Source organism: Colias philodice, chromosome 8 (genome assembly GCF_061535455.1).
Source record: "Colias philodice isolate Cphi_HAF_F1 chromosome 8, ilColPhil1 Martin Lab GWU primary, whole genome shotgun sequence".
Taxonomy (NCBI): Eukaryota; Metazoa; Arthropoda; class Insecta; order Lepidoptera; family Pieridae; genus Colias; species Colias philodice.
In genome coordinates this window covers 6,389,966-6,412,758 of record NC_143093.1, presented here as the reverse complement: position 1 = coordinate 6,412,758, position 22,793 = coordinate 6,389,966, and the positions used below count along the sequence as shown (strand labels likewise).

Genomic DNA, 22,793 nt, shown 5'->3' with positions numbered 1-22,793 from the left:
TTATTGCAAGGTACTTAGGTAGGTACTTACCTATAATATAAAGTAGATAACGTGAGATTTGAGAACTACAATATTTTAAAATATCTAGAATTATGTCAGCCATCTAGCACAGAGTCATCTAGCGGCAATTTATCGCAACCGATCTTTAAACAAAGTTTTGGCGGCTATTTGGGTCATGGCTATGTGCTGCCAGTAATAAATTTATTTCAATTATGATTTCCTCTTCCATATAAATTTTAATTGAAAAGTATAGATACTATTATTAAATACATTTCAAAAAGAAAAAAATACTTGTTAATATCGTACCAATAACGATATTCGCTATTATTAGGAATTATACATGGGTTTTCGAGTTGATAAAGAAATATAATATATCTGGCAAGTATTTCTTATAATGTCAACTGTCAATTTGTCAAATGTGAAAACTGAAATGAGTTGTCATTATTTTGGTAATCGCCAGTCGCCAAACCAAACATTTTCATTTGTGATGTAAAAATAAGAAGTTTTTTGTTAAATCATTACTTTAATAAACACAAATTATAAAAATGTGTGATAGTGATGATCCTGGCGACCAGGGTCGAGGCGGCATGGACCTCACAGGATTTTTATTTGGAAATATAGACGAAAGCGGTCAACTTGAAGACGATGGGTTGTTGGATGGAGATTCAAAGAGGATGCTGTCCTCTCTGAACCGCTTAGGCCTTGGATCAATGTTGTCTGAAGTTTTAGATCAGGAGGAACCTAATAAAGATGATGAAGAGAAAGGTACATACTGTTTGAGTACCTAACCCTAATGCTTTTTGTTTGTTTATTTGTGGTACAACAGAGGATATACTGTAAAGTTACTCTATTCTCAATAATATTTTTAACTTTTTACTACTTTTAACTAGTAGTGTAGAATATTACAATTGAATTTAATGCACAAAAGAAATTATCAAATATTGTTATAAGAATTTCTGTAAAGATTACATATTTACAAGTTTATATGTTGGCTTTGTTTTTTAAATTCAAATAGCTTATTGGTTATTGATGTTGACACCAAAAGACACTTTTAAACATATTTCTAGAATAATTTTTACTTATTAAAATAATCATTTTACAAAGTTCATAAGAAATGTATTTCAAATAGCCATTTATATTTTGTTCTAGATTATACACAAAAGAGCCCATCGGCTGTTGATTTTTTTGATATTGACGATGCAGCTGATGAAGATAAGGTGAGAATATATTATGTATATGATGTAACTTATATTCTGTTATCAATAAAAAATCATTTACTATAATTGTACTGTAATTTTGTGTTCATATCAGTTAAATATGCATTTAATTCTACAAAGTATATGTTGAATCGCCTCAATTTACAATTTTATTCAAAACATTAACCTATGGTATGAGTTAAGCTCCTACCAATTCTGCTAAAGTAATTACAATAGTAACTATTGTATTTTGTTACAATCAAAATTTTATTTAAATTTAATCCTTGATTAATTTGTGTACTTTACTAGCCGCGCCTTGCGGTTTCACCCGCGTGGCTCCCCTCCTGTTAGTCTTGAGAGTGATGATATTAGTTGATTAGTTGCCTATAGCCTTTGAATAGGCTATCTAACACCGAAAGAATTTTTCAAGTCAGTTTTTCCTGAGATTAGCTCGTTCAAACAAACAAACTCTTCAGCTTTAAATTATTAGTATAGACTAATGCATATTTGACAATAATTTGAAGAAAGATTTTTTTGATTTAGAATGAAGAAAGCAATTGGGATGAACCATCGGACACAAACAGAGCAGAAAATACAGATGTAAAAGAAGAAAACAATGACAATCAGCAAAATCAACCACAGAATGATAATGACACAAATCAAGATGATCAGTATGAGCAGCGGAATGATGATGGTTATGAAGGGGACATGGAAGGTGACGGTGGCCTTATGCCGCCGCCAAATACTGTTCCGTAAGTTTTGATTATATGTATCAATTGATTGATTGTTAATAAAAATATGTATCAATTGATTGATTATTATTGTGCAGTATTTATGCTAAAGTTCCTAACTTTTCTAGAACATTGTATTTAGTATTATGAAAAAGGGCATTATTCTGTAGTTATGAAAACACTCAGTGCTTAAAAATTGATTGAGATATTCCAAATTTTACTTTCTCACACTTATGTGGCATTCAATAATTTAGAATTTTTATCATAAAAAGAAATTATTTGATTTTTATTTTAAATAAAGAATAAGAAAATATAGTGACAGCAAGTTCTAACAGAGTATTTAAAATAATGCTAATTAGTAGTTTTCATAAAGCATCTTTCATATTTAATTGGGCAACTTTAATAAAAATAATTTAAGTAGCTAAGTAGCTATATTTAGTCCGTTAATTTATTCAATTCAATGCTTCAACTATTGTCTAACTTTGCTTTGTGCAACAAACTATTTACAGAAAACAAAAGACTGAGAAACCTAAAAGGTTGGAAACTCCATTAGCCGCAATGCTTCCATCAAAATATGCTAATGTTGATGTCACAGAACTTTTCCCAGACTTTAGACCTGACAAGGTGAGTTAAGCTTATCGTAAATTTGTATGCATATTTTAAGTGAACAAAGTTTTCTTCAGCATTTGTTTTTATGATAACTTTTGATGCAATCAAATTATATGGTGTTGACTTTGTTTATATTATAAATTAATATTAAGTGTTTTAATTTTGAATAAATTTTATACACAGGTATTACTTTTCTCTCGTCTATTCGGCCCGGGGAAACTATCGAGTCTGCCACAAATTTGGCGAGGCGTTAAGAAACGAAGACGTCGTAAGAGAAGCGGCAGTACAGGGTCCGATACACCCCCACAAACATCTGAACTGCAGGATCCGCAATATGCTAGTGACGATGAAGATAAATTTCTCAAGTACGTATGATGTACATATTTAAATCATGTGTTGTGAAAAAATTGTCATTTTGAAGAATCATGAATAATTTCTGTCCCTATGAATATTTTTAAAAGTGTTATGTTACTCATATGGACTAATGGTGTTCATAAGCATAAAAAAATATTTTTGTAATTCATTTTAAAAATTACGAATACTCTTAGGTTTTTAAAACTAATTTAACAAACATTTAGCTACATATAAATTGATGTCCTATGTTATATTTTGTTTAGCGTAAATATATTGTAATGAAAATTGTAGACCAATGGAAGAAAATCAAAATATGGGGAATCAAGAAAATGGTTCTTCTGGTGATAAAGGTGACAAGAGTCAGAGGCCTACACCTGCTCATTGGAGGTTTGGTCCCGCTCAGGCTTGGTATGATATGCTGAATGTGCCAGAAACTGGCGATGGATTTGACTATGGGTTTAAATTAAAGGTAAATGAAGTATTTTTCTTCCTGTTTTTGTTATTATTGATTGGTTTCAGACATCTTCTGACTTCATCGTCAGACACATGAACAAAATATTAAGAAAAAATAATCACTTTTTCCCTTTGAACGGTACTACTTTTGAAACAACTTACTCAAAATATCATAAAAATTATAATTATTTGAATTGTTAATAAAATGAATAACATTATAGCTCAGTGTAACTGGACAATAACTTCCAACAAAGTTATTGCCTCTTAATAGTGCTCTTTTTCATTATTTCTAGGCACCATCACCAGATCGCGAGGAGAAACCGAAAAAAGAGGAGGAGGTTAAAGAGGAATGTGAAGGTTCCGATAGTCCTGATAGTGGCTTTCCCGATGACTCCTTCCTTATGGTCTCACAGTTGCAATGGGAGGACGATGTTATTTGGGACGGCAGTGAAATTAAACACAAGGTAATATAAGAAGTTTATTTTCTTCGACAGGATTTTAATAATACCCGCATGAGTAGAGATCAGGTTCATTTGTCTCAAATTTATTATATTTTGTAGACAGATAATAGATATATGTATCTCTTAAGTACACATAATATATACTATCAGAGATATTTTATTGTTCTGTATCAAATATATACTTAGGTTGTCTAATTTTTTAAATATTCTATTGCACCTGCGCTTTCATTCTACATAAATTTTTATCTCATCAATCATCTTATAAATAAGTATTTTAAATTTGTTTTGTTATAGGTGCTGGCACGTTTAAACAGCAAAAGCAATGCCGCCGGTTGGGTTCCGACGTCGGTGAGTCGCACGGCACAGCAGTTTTCGCATCCGAGACCGCAACCGCCGGCGCCGTTGCAACCTAAACCACCCACGTTAGTTACTTGTGTTTATTTATTTACTCTTTATTGTAACAGTCTTATAAAATAAAAGTACAATAAAACTTTTGTTTATTAAATGTGTGTAAAGTATTTATTTTAGAAAATTATAAAGAATGGAAAACATTCGATCACGAGGTGGGATTCGAATTTTCGCGGTGACGTCCGACCTCTCGGCCTTCCTGATCCCAGAAAAACAATCGAATTTCTTCTACTCTTTCGGTTTTATGTATATAAAGGACAGTATTTTCTGCAAAAATCTGCTATCTAGCACATGTATATTGGTAAAATGTTCATTCCATAGCCCTGTAGGTAAAAATATCTCGATATTATTAGTGTATTGTCCTTTTTACTGAAGTCAATATAACATACAGTGGTGGTCATATAATTAAGAACGCTAATACAAAGGGAAGATTTTTTCAGACTAAGATTCATAACTAATTTCATGCAATTATTTTTATTTTTCTCGATATAGAAATACTTTGAAATTGATATTTTTGGTTTTATGGCATTCAAATGATTTATAAATATAAATTTATAAAGAATAGAAAAAATTCGATTATAAAGCATTTGAATGCCATAAAACCAAAAATATCAATTTCAACAAAAAAGGTCGTGTTCCATCGTTACAATATTGTATTCACTGAAAAGTGTTTCATATTGGTTGAGATGGTTGTTAATCATCTCAATAGATGGCGCGCGGTGTGTTCCTTAGACACATAAAACTGAAAGAATAGAATAAATTCGATTGCTCTGGCGGGTCACGAGTGGCTGAATTGGTCAGGCATCCGCCCCGGAATGGCGCGAAAGGATGCGGGTTCGAGTCCCGCCTCGTGATCGAATTTTTTCTATTCTTTATAAATTTATAGAAATACTTTTCCAACAAATCACTGTATTCATTAATACATGTGATTAGCCTAAAAATTAATAGACAAACTTTTTACACTACTTCTAAACATAGTATTCCTATTAACTGGATGGTCACGTAATTAAGAACGCTAAATAGTTTATACTTTTATTCAAATTTCAATAGAGAACACTCGACTCGATTTATTGTGTGTTGTGTGTTGTGGTTGTTTGTATAATTTTGGCGACATTAAGTGTTGCAAAAGATTAAAAGTGATTACTTCTCATAAAAAAAATGGAAAAAATAAAAGTTGTGATAAATCTACTAGGGAAGTTATAATAAAACTTCGCGGGAAGAATTGGTCTTATAAAAAGTGTATCTGCAATGTTCAAACTATGCTTTTCCACGCTATAAGGCATTTTGATACGTATCAAACAACTTCAGATGTCCCACGTATGCCAAGACAGAAAAAAACAACTCCTCAAGATGACCGAAACATCGTCCGTATGGTGAAACAAAATCCTTTTAAAGGGTCCAATGGGCTGAGAAAAGAATATTTCGGCGAAAATAATCCTTCAGCAATCTCAGCACGCACTATTCGAAGACGTTTGGTAGAAGAAAAATTGCACGGTCGGATAGCAAGAAAAGTACCCATGTTGAAACTTTGCCACAAGCAAGCCCGGCTTAGATTTGCAAGAAAATATGAAAACTGGACTGTGCGACAGTGGAAAAATGTACTTTTCTCTGACTAAACGAAAATAAACAGAGTATGTTCCGATGGAAAACGATATGTTCGACGTCCTCCGAATACAGAATTCGACCCTAAGTACACGAATGTAACATTAAAGCATGGTGGTGGAAATGTGAAAATTTGGGGGTGCTTTTCTGGACATGGTGTTGGACCTTTAAAGTTGATAGAAGGTAACATGAATCAATTCCAATACAAAAATATACTGGAAGAAACAATATTACCTTATGCTGAAGAAGTTCTACCGGTTATTTGGACATTCCAGCATGACAATGATCCAAAGCACACTGCACACACTGTAAAGGAATTTCTAACAGCGCAGTCAGTTTCTGTTTTGGACTGGCCAGCTAACAGCCCTGACCCAATAGAGAATCTATGGTTCGAAGTAAAGAAAAAGGTTTCAAATACACAGTGTCGAAATTTAAGGAAGCTGTACGACGTTTTCTTAGAAGAATGGAACTCTATTTCTCTAGCAAAATGTCAAAAATTAATAGAGTCAATGCCTCGCCGAGCAGTAATTAAAAGCCGTGGACATGCTATTAAATATTAATTTTAGTTAAAAATGTATTAACTTGCTTTACAAATTTTTCTCGCAACGTATTATTGTAATTTTTTTAAATGTAAGTGTCATACAAAACAATTCCTGAGCAGATAAATTAATAATAATAATAAGCTTTATTTATTTCCACCTTACAATTATTAATAAATACATAATTATACATATTACATTTCAGTTATTTTTTTTCCTTTTATAATAAGTATATATTTTTTATTTTATTTTTATTTATCTATTCCTTGTTAGGTGGCCCCTTATGGGTAAAAGCCTCCTCCATCTTGTACCAAAGATCCCTATCTTGGGCCATACGCATCCAGTTTTTTCCTGCTATTTTCTCTATGTCGTCCACCCACCTCTTCTTCTGCCTTCCCACTTTCCTTTTGCCGATTGGGCCCTGCCATTTAGTGGCATGGTATGTCCACCTGTCATCTTCATATCTGGAGAGGTGTCCTGCCCATTTCCACTTTTGTTTTAAACTGAAATTAAGTGCGTCTGTTAGTTTGGTTTTCTTGCGAATGTCCACGTTCCTTTGTTTTTCTATTCTTCTTAGTTTCAGTATACTTCGTTCCATAGCATGTTGGCATGATGAAATTTTGTTCTTTACTTGTTCTGTGAAGACCCATGTTTGGCTTGCATAAGTGAGGCTTGGGAGAATACAGGAATCCATTAATGTCTTTTTTATTTTAAGGCTATAATTACCTTTTAGAATTTCTTTTTGGGCCCAGTATTTTTTCCAGGCTGTACTTATTCTTCTGTCTACTTCGTTTTCGTTGCTTTTTGCATCAAAAGAAACCAACTTTCCAAGGTACACATATTCATTTACATAGTCTATTGGGTTTTCCTCTATTCTAATTGTTTTCTTTTGACTATTTGACATAATTTTAGTTTTAGATGCGTTCATGTGTAGGCCGACTTTTATGCTTGCAGAATTTAATTTTTGTAGCATTGATTCTAGCCCTGTTGCAGACTCACTGAAAAGAACAATGTCATCAGCAAACCTTAGGTGTGTAAGTTTTTTATTTCGTATCCATATGCCATTATTTTCCCACTTAATGTTTTTAAAAATATCTTCAAGGACGGCAATGAATAGCTTTGGAGACAATGGGTCACCCTGGCGTACTCCCCTTCCAATTTTGAATTCTTCCCCTTGTCTTTCCAGTTTTACTCTGCTTACACTTTTAGCATAAATGTTTTTTATGATATTTACATAAGCATTGTTGACATTGTTGTTTTGTAAGGCTGTCCAAATGTATGGGTGTATTATGCTGTCAAATGCTTTGGAATAGTCCACAAAGGCTATGTAAAGTGGTTTGTTGAATTCTCTAAATTTCTCTATGATTTGTTCTATTGTATGGATGTGGTCTACTGTTGAGAAGTGCGGCCGGAAACCCGCTTGTTCTATTGGCTGATTCTTGTCTATATCTGGTGTTATCCTTCGTAGTAAGATTGACGAAAAGAGTTTATATATTGTAGATAGTAAGCTGATGGGCCTGTAATTGCTAATGTCTAGCGGGTTCCCTTTTTTATATAGCAGTATTATATTGGATCTACACCATTGCAATGGTACTTGCTCTTTTTCCAGTACTAAGTTGAATAAATCCTTTAGGTATTTAACTAGGTATGGCGCACCGATTTTCAGGGCTTCATTTGTGATATTATCTTCACCTGGACTTTTCTCGGGTTTCAGTTGTTTAATTTGAGTTATTATTTCACTTTCTGTTATTGGGTCTGGTGCTGTTTTTGCTATATCTTCTCCACTGATATTAATACTATTATCGTTTTTGTTATTTTGTGTTATATCATGTGATGGTTTTTCATAAAGAGAAGTATAGAAAGCCGTTGCACATTCTATGATGCCCTCTCTATTTTTGATTTCACCCTTTTCGCTGTTCAGACTTTGTATCCAATTTTTATGAGTTGATAATTCTTTAAAGGCTCTTTTGGAACTCCGGAAAGTTGTCATATTTTTTTCTATTATTGCTCTTCTATGATTAGCATAATCTGTTTTGATTGCTCGATTGGTTTCTTTGAACAGATTCTTGAGTTCTTCTCTTGTTTCTTTCGATTTGTTCTTTGTGAACATAAGTTCAGTTCTTCTACGGATTAAATTCTGTGTGTGTTCGCTAATGATCTTGTTTTTTTGTCTATTGTTTTTATCCGTTTTAAGGCTTTTAATGATTAATTCTTCCAGTTTATTGCTGAATGATTGTACAGACTGATCCTCTTTTAGGAAATCTCGTAGTATTGGTAAGTTCTCTTTTAGATTTTGTATGTAGTTTTCTGTCTCGTGTGTATACTTCAATTTGCTGGGCATGGTTTTGAATATTCGACGGTTCATTTTAGGATTTTGTATTTTTAAAGAGCATCTTATCATTCTGTGGTCTGATGGGTAGCTTATTTTATTCAGGACTTCAACATTTGTTACAGATTTTGGGTTGGAACTCAATATAAAGCAGAGCAGATAAATTAATCGTTCTTAATTATTTGTCCAGCTTCACTATTATTTGAATGTGTTGCTTTGGTAAAATAAATTATTTTTGAGTAAAATATTGTTGGCGATTTTATTATTTATTCTTAAACTTAGTTGCTCTATTAATGTGGCTATTTTATGACATAACTAGTTGCTTCTCAGAAGGTGCACATCTCTGTGTATGACATTATTTAAATAAAAATTTCTAGTACTTCAGATCGTTCTTAATTATATGACCACCACTATATGTTTTTCTTATTTAATTAGATAAAATTACATATTAGAGTTGATTGTTTATATAAATATATATTGAAGCACCAATACAGTTGCATTCAAATTTTGAATTATTAATTATTATTATTCTAGGTCCACAGCATCAGCTAACAATCCAGCCAATTCAGCAGATGGCGAAGACAATACTTGGTATAGTATTTTCCCCGTGGAAAATGAAGAACTGGTGTATGGCACTTGGGAAGATGAAGTGATATGGGACCCAGAGAATATGCCCAAGATACCCAAGCCTAAGATATTGACCTTGGATCCTAATGACGAAAATATCATTCTGGGTATACCAGATGATGTTGACCCTTCGAAGATTACTAGAGGTATGTGTTTATATAAAATTAATTCATACCACCTATGTGTTTTAATATTTACCTTTTTAAAATTTGTGCTTCTAAATACGTATTTAAAGTTACATCGTAAAATTTACTTTAAATTTTTAATTTTCTGGTACCAAGAATTATACTAGAATGAACTTTATATCCTTCAACTACATTTAATATGTATTGTGTTGTTATTCTGACAAAAAATTAAACATACTGGAAGAGTGCGAACAAACTTAAAATTGTATTGTCCTTTATGCAGAAAGAGGTCCGCAACCTAAAGTGAAAATCCCGCATCCACACGTGAAAAAGTCGAAGATCTTGCTCGGTAAAGCGGGTGTCATCAATGTTCTGCAAGAAGACGCACCACCTCCGCCACCGAAATCTCCTGACAGAGATCCTTTCAATATATCTAATGACGTGTAAGTTTTATATACGCTAATTCTGTGATTTTTAAACGTTATTATTCCACGATTACCCAAAAACTAAAAAATAACATTTAATCCAGGTCTAAACAGCCGGTTTATCTATCTCATTTACCAGTTATGTTTGTTCTAGTTTTAACATACATTAACTTATTTTTAATTTTTTATCTATTATCCTAGTTACTACAACAGCAATTATTATAAAAAATAAAAACATTTTCTCTAGCTATTACCAACCAAAATCCCAAAACCCGCGTCTCAAAGTGGGTGGCGGTCAGCTGATACAACACAGTACTCCAGTAGTAGAGTTACGAGCGCCGTTCATACAAACGCACATGGGCCCGGCTAGGCTGAGAGCCTTCCATCGACCAGCTATGAGGAAACTGTCGTATGGACCATTGGCAGCTCCTGGACCACATCCCGTTCAACCGTTGTTGAAACATATCAAGAAGAAGGCTAAGGTATGCAGCTATTATTTTTATTAGCACATTAGGTAGTAGAGTTACGAGCGCCGTTCATACAAACGCACAATAAGAAGACGAACAAGAAGAATTAGTCATTTGACGGATTATAAATATCAGTATATTCGGTTGTATATACTATATACTATTTACATAATCACAATATGGTTATTATTGTGGCTCTAACGTGTATTAAAATGGTCTCGGTTAAATCACTTTATTAAATTATCCAGCTTTTATTATTTCTATACTTAAATTGTATACTAGTTTTCCGCCCGCGCAGTCAAAGAAAAACCCGCATAGTTCCCGTTCCCGTGGGATTTCCGGAATTGCGTCATTTTCCCGGGATAAAAAGTAGCCTATGTTCTTTCTTGGGTATCAAAATATCTCCATACCAAATTTCATGAAAATTGGTTCAGTAATTTAGGCGTGATTGAGTAACAGACAGACAGACAGAGTTACTTTCGCATTTATAATATTAGTATGGATTTGATACCAAAAATATACTTTTCTTTTCCACCGCAGTTACAAAAATTGAAAAAAAAATCTTGATTAAATATGAAAATTTCGTCCACAGCAACGTGAAGCGGAACGTCTTGCATCAGGTGGTGGTGACGTGTTCTTCATGCGTACTCCCGAAGACCTCAGCGGAAGGGACGGGGAACTCATACTGGTCGAGTTCTGTGAGGAACACCCGCCGCTCATCAGTCAAGTTGGAATGTGCACGAAGATCAAGAATTACTATAAGCGTACTGCTACTAAGGTAAGATTTTAAGTCATGTTATGTTTATTCTTACTATAATGATTCAATGATTTTGATATTTTAGTTACTAGAATCAAATTTTTAATTTTAATAAGATTTGTGTAATTTAAAGAAAATCACTTTTCTAAAACATCTTTAGTGCAAATAGCAACGATACATTGATTTTATTTCAATCAAATAAAGCAGGTGCTGATTTTACTAATAATCTAATCTAATATTATAAAGCCCATTCATCAAGGAAGGCTATTCGCTATATATATCATCTCGCTAAGACCAACAGGAGCGGAGCACTGCGGGTGAAACCGCGGAGCACAGATTATAAACCTAACCTTATTGAACTTTCTTCACAATATGTTTTCAGGATAACGGTCCAAAACCGCAAAAGTACGGTGAAATTGCGTACGCGCATACGTCACCGTTCTTGGGTATACTACCACCAGGTGCCACTCAATCAGTGGTAGAAAATAACATGTACCGAGCTCCAATATATGAACACTCATTACCACAAACTGACTTCCTTATTATTAGGACTAGGTAAGTGTACATAATTTGGTTTTAAGTGCTCAAAAAATACAAATGGTAATGGATGTGGTTTCACATCTTCTGCTAAGTTCGTAACAATCCGTAATTTGTACTGAATAATTGTATTATTCAGTACAAAAATACGGATTGTTAAATAAGCTATCAGGGGCCTTTAGGAGGTGCAACTTCAACCTTATTATTGATTTGGAATTCCTGATGGGCATATAAGAAATATTTTGATATTGTTTTCCCCTATATTTCCGTAACATCATAAAATATACCAGAAAATTTTTCATACAAAGGCAAACATATGTTTCTTTATTAGCATATATTATATTATGTGAAAGTGTTAATAAATCCTTATTCAAATTTTAGGCAATCATATTACATACGTGAGGTGGATGCGCTTTTCGTCGCCGGTCAAGAGTGTCCTTTGTATGAGGTACCGGGACCCAACTCGAAAAGAGCCAATAACTTTGTTAGAGACTTTCTTCAGGTTGGTAAATATTTTAAAATGTTTCTATGGTTTTAAGATTTCAGTATGCACATGGTCTTGCATTTTTATATTATGAGTCAATTGTTTCATGCATTTGAATGTTGTATTGCCTTGCATATATTAATACTTCTAGTTAATAACTCTATCATATTTTATACTCATCCTAGGTTTTGTGTGATTATATATTGTTTTCCACAATATTTATTTGGTTGGTCACTGTTACTAAAATGCATTCTTTGTATTTCAGGTGTTCATATACAGATTATTCTGGAAATCTCGAGACAATCCTCGTCGTATCAAAATGGATGACATCAAGAGAGCTTTCCCATCACATTCAGAGAGTTCTATCCGTAAACGGCTCAAGCTCTGCGCTGATTTCAAGCGTACAGGCTTGGATTCTAATTGGTGAGATATAAACTCTGACAATTTTGAAATATTTTTTTTGTCATCTTTTACATAATAGTAACTGGATGTATAATGCAAATATAGAACTAAATTGTCGAACATGTTATGTATTATTAGATAATTATATACAGGGGTACAGGTTAAGGGAATAATAATAGTAAAAGAAAAAATCTAAAACGGTCTAAATAAATGAATAGTGTGTTTCGTAGTAAGGTGGATGTTCCGCCCGTCCCTCCATACATTTTTGATGACGTCTAAACACTTAACACAGACACTATTTCTTTAAAACTAATCATTTTATCACTTCTCTACAATGAAATGTGTCCGCGTTCGACCTTTTTAATCAATAACTTACATTATTTACTTAGAAAAACAACAGTGAAATACCGGCAAAATTTGACACTTCTACAGTAGTGTGCGTGACTTTTGCCAAGCGAAACACGACATAAAGCACGACATCTAGCGCATAGACTATTTATTTATTTATTTATTTATTTATAATCTTTATTGCATACAACACAAATACAAATTTCACACACACAGACAGGACATTAGATGCAAAGGGCGGCTTTATTGCTTCAAGCAATTTCTTCCAAGCAACCCGAGCAGCCAATGTATTGGAAAAAAAAAGAAAATTAAGGTAGATTATGTACACAATAGAAATAAAAAAAGGACATCACATAATAAAATAAAAGACAACAACAAAATTATGACAAATAAAAACACATGAAAAAAACAGTAAAAAAAAACAAGCAAGAAAAAAAAAAATGACAATAATTAATAATAACATTTTAAATAATTAAAAATAAGACTATATACTTATTACAGATCTAGCGCGTCAATGTCTAAACGAAAGGCGATGTTTAGACATTGACGCGCTAGATGTCGTGCATTCGCGTTCGTTATCTTATACATAATGAGCATAATTCTAATAAATCAAAGTTCTGTGTAAAAATTGAGTAATTTCATTTCCAATCGTTCAAAGAAAATAACAATAAAATAAAATAAAACTAATGACCTTAGAAACTATGTTTTTTTTTGTAAACAATTTATTACTCATTATTGTTCGTCCGTCGTAGGTCTGTAAACTGTATTGTACACTGAAGGTAAATGGTACTGTAGGTACTTTAGTTCGGCGTCGTCGTCGGCTTGATATAAAATTACATTCTTGATTTCATTGACACGCGCTATGATTTGCGCGCGGAATTTCTTGTGTTGTGAATTTATTTTTGTATGCTATGCATTTTAATTGATTCAAATTGCAATATTTCTCTAGTATGCATTTGAGACTATATTGTAAATTGTAATAATTGATCGTGGGTATAGTAATTAATTATTCTAATAACGCAATTAGTAATATGTATATATGTATTTTCGGTGGGATTCAAAACAAAAAATTGGCCCGTGATTTTTATGAAATTTCACCACATTGCAAATCACATCAATCATAGTTCATACACATGTATGACGAAAGTGATTAGTATTGTGGCTAACATTGACTCATCAGTTCATCACTGAAACCAGTGATAAATCAGTACCTATATCATATTGTGTTTGAATATTTTTAAACAATGATATAAGTATACAATTATTATAAATCGGTAAACTATCAAAGTAATCACAAACTTGCAAACATTGGTAAAATGTCCAGTAGTTTATGAGCCTATTCATTACAATCAAACAAACAAACAAAGTTTTCCTCTTTATAATATTAGTGTAGACAAACACTATGAATACGATCACGAATGCAAATTCGGGGATTTTCTAATTATTGCTAAATAATAATTGAATTCGTTTTGAAATACTCTATAATTTTTAGTGTATAAATAGACATTTATAATGTGGTGCTCATTTTTTTTGTACTGCTAACGCTATTGTAGGTACCTATTTTCGTTGTTTTATTTCAAGTGAACACGGCCATACAATTTTGTCACGAGCCGCCTATGATTGTAGGTACTTTTGTTAGGCTCCTTCGTCGTCCGCGTCGGCTCGAAAGTTCTTGATTTCATTGTCACGCGCTATGATTTGCGCGCGGATTTTCTTGTGTTGTGAATTTATTTTTGTATTATTATTATTTTTTATTTTTTTTTTATTTTATTGATTCAAATAAAATATTTCACTAGTATGCATTTGAGACTATATTGTATTATGTATAATTTATCGTAGGTATAGTTATTCTTATAACGCAGTTATATTTTCGGTGGGACAATTTGACCCGTGATTTTTCTGAAATATCACCACGTTGCAAATCACATCAATCATACACACGTATGACGAAAGTATAGTGGCTAACATTGACTCATCAGTTCATCACTGAAACCAGTGATAAATCAGTATATCATAATATTTTATTGTGTTTGAATATTTTTTAAACAACGATATAGGTATACAATATTATTATAAAACGGTAAACTACCAAAGTACTTCCGAATTTTCAGACAGACAAACAATTAGTAGTTTGTTTTATCAAAGTAGGTATCAGTAATTAGTATACTCTACTCCGTTCACGTCACGCGTCGCGTCGCCGCGGCCGAAATCAACAAGTCAAAGATTTTTGTTCTAATTGTATTTTGGTAGTAGTTTGTTTAGAATTTACATATTTACCATTGTATATTTTTTATTTTGTATTTGCTGTAAAATCAAAAAGTGAAAAACTTCATTAGGTATACTGTACGACACCTGAATCTGAATCGCGCAAGCGAAATTTTTTCATTACACAGAACATATACAACTTTCCAACATACTTCATTGAGGCCGGTCTGCCAATCGAGTATGTTGAGAAACTTCACTTATTCGATGGAGGAAATCACCTTCCTTCCTTCACAGTTGCGTGACCCCGACGTGCATTGAACACGCAGTTTTCTTATACTAGTAGCAAAAATCAAAACCATAATATGTATTATGTTTACCTACTATATTTTACTAAAAGTCGAGTGCGTCGAAATCGTAAATAATAATATGTTTTTCACCTTCCTGGTTATTTTCCCATAGTAAATAGTGTTTTAGGTTTGTTGTTGTAGGTAGGAATAATAATAATTATTCTTGTTGGTTATGAAATGTATATTGAAATAATTTACTTTTACAAATCATTAGTGATATTACTTTTGAGTGAAAATGCTTGGATCAGCATAATATTATATGGTACTTCAAATACATGTTTTGATAAAATAAACAATAGTGTAATAAAATAAAACTGCGTTTTATTGTAATCAATGTTGACAATTATTATTTTCCAAAATTATTGATCAATAAAATAGTATACACCAACAAATATAACTTTTATTTTTATAACAATCGTCCGTAGCAGGTGGCGCAGCGTTTTGAAGTTCTGTCTACTCATACAGAAAAATGGAAAACTTGTTTGTTTTTGGAAACAATTTATTACTCATTATTGTTGTAACTTGGCAACTCGAAGCGTGGTCGTCCGTCTTAGGTACTTTTGTTCGGCGTCGCGTCGTCGTCGGCTTGATGACACGCGCTATGATTTGCGCGCGGAATTTCTTGTGTTGTGAATTTATTTTTGTATGCTATGCATTGAATCAAATTGCAATATTTCTCTAGTATGCATTTGAGACTATATTGTAATAATTGATCGTGGGTAGGTATAGTAATTAATTATTCTAATAACGCAATTATATTTTCGGTGGGATTCAAAACAAAAAATTGGCCCGTGATTTTTATGAAATTTCACCACATTGCAAATGATATATTATACAATTACAATTACAATTATTATAAATCGGTAAACTATCAAAGTAATCACAAACTTGCAAAATATGCTTTTCCGAATTTTCAGACAGACACACAATTTTATTAGTTTGTTTTAGCAAAGTAGGTACCTATACCTATACGCTTACGTCGCGCGTCGCGTCGTCGAAAACGGTGCGCCCAGAAACAAACATACCTAATTACCTAATTCAGTTACAATCCTTTTTTTGTTCCGTAAATTTATTCTAATATGATTTTTTTTATTCGTCGGCCAGTTCTACTAGGTATAAAAAGATAAAATTGAAATATAATTATTGTAGCGACAGCCATATGTTAGGTACTATGTTTTCGTAAATATGTTTTTCACCTTCCTGGTTATTTTCACATAATCTTATATATAAAAATGAATCGCAAAATGTGTTGGTAAGCGCATAACTCGAGAACGGCTGAACCGATTTCGATAATTCTTTTTTTATTATATTCCTTGAAGTACGAGGATGGTTCTTATGTAGAATAAACGCAAATATGTACCACGGGCGAAGCCGGGGCGGACCGCTAGTCTTATATATAAAAATGAATCGCAAAATGTGTTGGTAAGCGCATAACTCGAGAACGGCTGAACCGATTTCGATCATTCTTTTTTTATTATATTCCTTGAAGTACGAGGATGGTTTTTATGTAGAGAAAACGTAAATATTATGTACCACGGGCGAAGCCGGGGCGGACCGCTAGTAAATAATAAAATAATAAATAGTGTAGGTATTAGATTTGTTATTGTATCTTGTATACCTACGAATAATTATTCGTACGTCTTGTTGGGAAATGTTCAAATACCTACCTATTGAAATAATTTACTGTTACAAATCATTAGTGTTATTAGTTTTGAGTGAATAGGCGTGGATCAGAAATTCAGAATATACCTAATATGCTACTAACTACTCAAATACATATACATTGTTATGGGTTATTTTTCTTAAGCACACGGTGATATGAAGCAAAACAACTAAGCTATTATGAAGGAAACGTTTTATTTCATTGACGTACACAATCAATAGAAATCTTAACTAAAAGTAAGAACTAGGTACATAATATACTTATTATAAAAAAAACAGTTAGACTTAACCAGAGGATAATAACTAGTAGGTAGTAACTAACGTAACTAATTCTAACAAGACTTATATCTAAGTAATCTTAGCAAATTAGTGAGGGCGCCAGGAGGATTTTATTTATTGAACGGGATCCTTCCAATCCCTGCCTTTTAGTTAGCTCCAGGTAGTAAAAATCAGTCGCATGGATATCGAACGCGTATTATTTTGATCACGAGATTGAAGGCGTTTCATACAGGCCCTTCTCGCACGAAAATAATAGCACAAACTTAGAATATGTAATCACACTTATAATTATGATATTATTTCAAACAAATTACACCGACAAACGGTGTGCCGAGATCCACTGCTCAACGACCACTGTCCTTTCAATGACATCGTATAAGGATTTCCAGACGTTTCTTAAAAATATTAATAATTATAAAAAATGCATTGAGATTCGTGTGGATTTGAACTTACGACCCGCGGATCTACGCTCCACATTAGTTCCACTGAGCCACTCGTACGATAGCTCAAGTCGTGAAACTACGTTACAATTATTGTTAGTTTACCAAACATAACATTCCCCCAACCAACACAAGAAATGAGATGCCATAGTTTATGCATCTCATTTCTTTCATGCGTTATGTTCACGCCAGAGAGGCTTTAAATCCTTAGCATGCCAAATACCTATTGACTTACCATGACAATTATTAAGACGATAGATGTTATCTGATAACTTAGCTACTATTATGGCTTTTTCAAATTTAGGTGCTAACTTTGCCATAAATTTATTACTGGCATTAGAAAGCAACTTAGTTCTTTTCCAAACTACATCACCTATGTTAAAATTTGCCCGCCTACGTTTAATATTGTATAATTTTGAACTTTTATAATGTGAGGTCTTAATTTTATGCTCAACGTCGCGAAAAAGTTGGCTTCTTCTCTTTAAATCCATCAAATAATTATCGGTCTTAATGACGATAGAGTCAACATCTATTATTTGCGAATCCCTCGAATTTAAGGTTTTAGGAGGCACAGCAGTCTCCCTACCAAGAAATAAGTATGATGGTGTAAAACCTGTTGTTTCATGAATCGATGTTCTAATGGCATGACCAAAATTGTGTAAATGTACATCCCATTCATTATGTTTTTTTTATTAATATATGTTGAGATCATAGTGCCAACAACTCTATTGACGCGTTCTGTTGGGTTACTTTGGGGATGGTAACTGGGCGTATACCAAATACTGGTATTGTATTTTGACATCAAATCCTTAAATAAATGAGATTCAAATTGTTTCCCATTATCTGAAATAATCGCTTGAGGCACTCCAAACAGTAAAAACTGTTTTTCAATAATGTCACAAATCTTATCGGCTTTTCCTGTTCGTAGCGGAAATAGAAGAACAAACTTACTGAATAAGCATGTAATGACAAGTAACATAGTGTTACAGTTTTTACTTTTAGGAAACGGTCCCATGAGATCTAATGAAATCACTTGCCACGGTCTAGTGACTGTACGATGACTACCCATATGCCCTAAGGGTAATTGTTGCGACACTTTTGCTCTTGCACACACTTCACACTTCCCGACATACATCTTAACATCCTTCAATATGTCAGGCCAGTAATAATGTTGTTTTACTCTAAATAAAGTTTTCCGTACTCCCAAATGACCTGCAGTGACATCATCATGGCAACGTTTCAAAACATCACCTCTGAGAGCATGCGGAATGTACAATTTCCAGTCGTTAACTTTATCTGGATATTGCTTCAGATGAATTTTCTTATATAATAACCCATTTCTCACTTGCCAATTAGGAACCTCGCTACCGCTAGTAATTTTTAAGATTTTATTTCTATACCATTCGTCCTTATGTTTCTCTAAATTGCTGAGAAAGTTACTTTCTATACAGTCTCCAAGGGCATCAATAGATCGTGATAGAACATCAGGAACAACGTTAGATTTACCGGGCCTATGGATTATATCGAAACTGAACTGTTGCAATTTCATGGCCCATCTCGCAAGTCTACCATGTGGGTCTTTCATTTTATGAAGCATTTTTAGTGCACTGTGATCAGTGACGACTGCGAAATGCGATCCATCTATGTAGGGTCTGAATTTTTCTATAGCATACACAATGCTCAAAAGTTCTCTTTCCGATGTCGTATATAATTGTTCTCGCTCATTAAGTTTTCTACTAAGAAAAGCTATGGGTTTCTCGACGTTGTCAACCTTTTGACATAAGACTGCTCCTATACCTTTATTTGAAGCGTCGCATTGAATAATAAAAGGTTTATTAAAATCAGGACAACAAATCACTGGCGTCGTGGTTAAGAGTGTCTTTACTTTAACAAATGCGTTATCTGCCTCATCCGTCCACTTAAATGTTTTGGATTTTCTCCCTTTTGTCAACTGATGGAGGGGTGCTGCAATGAGTGCAAAATTTTTAACAAACCTTCGATACCAACTTGCAATTCCAATAAATCTCTTTAACTCTCTTAAATTTTTAGGTCTTGGGAAATTAATAATAGCTGACACTTTTTCAGGATCAGTACGCAATCCATCTTTATCTACAATGTATCCCAGAAAACGCATACTTGAACGCGCAAATTTGCATTTTTCTATATTTATTGTTAAACCGGCATCTTTTAATATGCTGCACACTTGTTTTAGAATGTTCAGATGTTCCTCTAACGTTTCTGAACAAATAACAATGTCATCCAGATAAGCCCAAACTTTGCCCTCTAAGGCATGAAACAAAATATCCATGAGTCTTTGTTGTGTTTGTGATGCATTTACAAGACCAAAAGGCATTACTTTAAAATGATACAACCCTCGACCTGGCACTGCAAACGCTGTCTTCTCTTTACTACACTTATCCAGTTCAATTTGCCAAAAAGCAGTTTTGAGATCTAGAGTACTAAGAAATTGTGAGTGTCGCAAGTTGTCTAATATAGAAGCCACTCTAGGCAAGGGGTATGTATCTCTTTTAGTGACCTTATTCAACTGCCTACTATCTAAACAAAGTCTATTGGAGCCATTTGGTTTTTTAACCAGTACTATTGGAGAACACCAAGGACTGTAAGATGGCTCTACTACATCCTTGGCTAACATTTCATCTAGTTCACGTTCAATAATTTTCTTAATAACTGGAGAAAAATTGTATTGCTTTTGGTATATCGGTTTACTGTCACCGGTATCTATTGTATGCTTCAGAATTGTTGTTCTACCTAATCCTGACCCAATTTCTTCCTTAATATAATTAATAACCTCATATAAAGACTTTTTCTCATTTTCATTTAAATTTTCTTCACTTATAATTGCTGGTTCTTCATCTGATACCGTATTAATATGTAAACCCTCTTTTATATCATAACCTTTAAATGTAAACCCTATATCAAATAATTCAAAGAAGTCCTTGCCTAAAATCAGGTCTTGAGACAGATTAGGCATTACCAATATCGACATGACGTGAAATTTATTATTAAATTTAATGGGTACATCAACAATTTCAGAAAGAGTGTGATTAGTTCCATCTGCAGTAGAAATGTAAACGGGTTCTCGTTTCTGCGTCTTTAAGTTTACAACCTTTAAATATTCTATAAACCTTAAATTACCCACGGATCTAGTAGCTCCCGAGTCCAATAAGCCACTGAATCTTTTACCAAGGATGTTAATACAAACGTATGACCTATTATCACACTCCTTCCGAAAGGTCAGAGGCGAAATTACTTCTCGTGACATGAATAGCCGAACGTAATTTAACCAGTTCTGCCACTCAATACTGTTTCGACTAAGGGGAAAGGTTAGTTGGCAGTGTCTTGCCCTTCCCCTTTCTCGTTTCCCATACAATTACATTCTTTAGATGTAATGCCAAATCGACCACATCTATAACAAAAAAGTCGTTGCTTGGGCGCTGCACAAGATCGAAATAAGTGTCCAGATTCACGACAATTCCAACATCTGGATTTATTACTATATGTCTTTGGAACTAAAGCTTTTACTTCATGTATCTCGTGATTATTTTCAATACTAGACTTATAGGCTAAATCCGGTTCCATAGATCTATAAGAAGATTTAGGTTCTTTGAAGTTATCACAATTAATTTTGGTTCTTTCCAAAATTCTCAAAACATTAATCAAATCGGAAATAGAAGAAAATACGTCCCTACATACGGCTCTTTGATAGTACGGTTGAAGATTTTTTATAATTATCATTATTTTCTCCATTTCCGAAATTTTGTTTGGAAGTCTATTAAATAAATTTTGCATGACGGATACGTAAATAACTACAGATTCATTAGAACCCTGTGTTCTAGATTTCGCTTCAGCCAGCAATTCTTCTTGATAGTACGGCGACTGAAAATTACGTTTTAATAAGATGACTAGTTCATTCCAGTTTTCTATATATTCTCTATTAGCGCGAAACCAAATTAAAGCATCTCCCTTAAAAAAATCAATAGCATGTCTCCAAAGATCTTCATCCGTTGCATTTCTAGCATATTTCAATTCATTCACTCGCTCAATAAAAGCGTTAACACTAACACTAGTGTCGCCCGAGAACTGAACACCCCATTGGCTAATAGGCACCAACTTGTGTCTTAATATTTGGGTCACTTGTGCATCATTTACTGAAGTCGAATTAAAAACGTTCTCCGGTAATTTATCATGAAAATATTGAATGCCTAAATCATCATGAGCAAAGCTAACTCTCTTTTGTTCTAAGTCTACTTTCGAAGTGCATTCTTTGTTTAAATACGTTTCGCAGGGGACTTTAGATGTCGACGGCCCAATGACGTCAACATCCAATTCATTAAGTATCTTATGACTATCTTCACCCAATGATTTTTGTAGAATTTCTTTCATTTCCTTAGTAATTTTATCATCATCCTCCATATCATCCTTAGCCTCTAAATCATTAAGTAATATAACAGCCTTATCCGACAAAGCTTTGTGCTTCTCCTTATCTAATGTTTCAGCTGCTTCAATGAATTTTAACCTATTCATCACATGAATTAAACGAGAGACTAAACGTTTATAAAGCTGCTTATCGGGTTTTTCTTTTAATTCGGACACATAACGTAAAATGCAATCTAATTTATCTGAGCATATATCTAATTCATTACTAGGATTTTCACTACATTGGCTGGGTGCTTTTAATTCATAAGAAACCAGTTTTAAATTTTCAACATGTAACATTTTTTTTAAAACAAGTTTTAATGCTGAGGCTAAACCCCCTGGATGCACGTATCCACGGCACGCGAGTTCAAACTCCACCTCATCCTTTAACAAATACTGTGGATCCATAATTAAAAGGTAGGTATACTATAAAATCTAATGCGCCTATAAAAACCGTGCAAGAAAGAATAAGTTGTATCCTCAAATAATTTACATATAAGTGTGTATAAAAAGATCACTATCCATGTAACACTAAATCTTATATTCGATCAACAAATTTCTTATAAACA

The 22,793-nt window shown here is 33.3% G+C and overlaps 2 protein-coding genes across 2 annotated transcripts in view; one reads left to right on the top strand and one right to left on the bottom strand.

Annotated features, from left to right (window-relative positions):
- The first annotated feature begins 436 nt into the window (after positions 1 to 436).
- The window catches only part of Taf1 (TATA-box binding protein associated factor 1), a 45,337-nt gene continuing 22,980 nt past the window's right edge, over positions 437 to 22,793 (top strand). The window contains exons 1-15 of the mRNA XM_089698207.1: positions 437 to 765; positions 1,150 to 1,217; positions 1,740 to 1,948; positions 2,437 to 2,551; positions 2,720 to 2,901; positions 3,182 to 3,359; positions 3,637 to 3,807; positions 4,099 to 4,226; positions 9,217 to 9,455; positions 9,718 to 9,877; positions 10,107 to 10,341; positions 10,919 to 11,104; positions 11,466 to 11,638; positions 12,002 to 12,122; positions 12,370 to 12,527. Coding sequence (XP_089554333.1) covers positions 546 to 765; positions 1,150 to 1,217; positions 1,740 to 1,948; positions 2,437 to 2,551; positions 2,720 to 2,901; positions 3,182 to 3,359; positions 3,637 to 3,807; positions 4,099 to 4,226; positions 9,217 to 9,455; positions 9,718 to 9,877; positions 10,107 to 10,341; positions 10,919 to 11,104; positions 11,466 to 11,638; positions 12,002 to 12,122; positions 12,370 to 12,527 — 2,543 coding nt within the window. The 5' untranslated portion in view covers positions 437 to 545. The remainder of the gene's footprint in view (positions 766 to 1,149; positions 1,218 to 1,739; positions 1,949 to 2,436; positions 2,552 to 2,719; positions 2,902 to 3,181; positions 3,360 to 3,636; positions 3,808 to 4,098; positions 4,227 to 9,216; positions 9,456 to 9,717; positions 9,878 to 10,106; positions 10,342 to 10,918; positions 11,105 to 11,465; positions 11,639 to 12,001; positions 12,123 to 12,369; positions 12,528 to 22,793) is intronic.
- Positions 21,106 to 22,745, bottom strand: LOC149486589 (uncharacterized). The gene has a single exon (XM_089697831.1). It carries the CDS (start codon positions 22,630 to 22,632, stop codon positions 21,133 to 21,135), a length of 1,500 nt encoding a protein of 499 aa, XP_089553957.1. The 5' UTR covers positions 22,633 to 22,745; the 3' UTR covers positions 21,106 to 21,132.

Coding starts and splice junctions, on each gene's coding strand:
- LOC149486589 (XM_089697831.1), bottom strand. CDS start 22,632: ATGGATCCACAGTATTTGTTAAAGGATGAGGTGGAGTTTGAACTCGCG.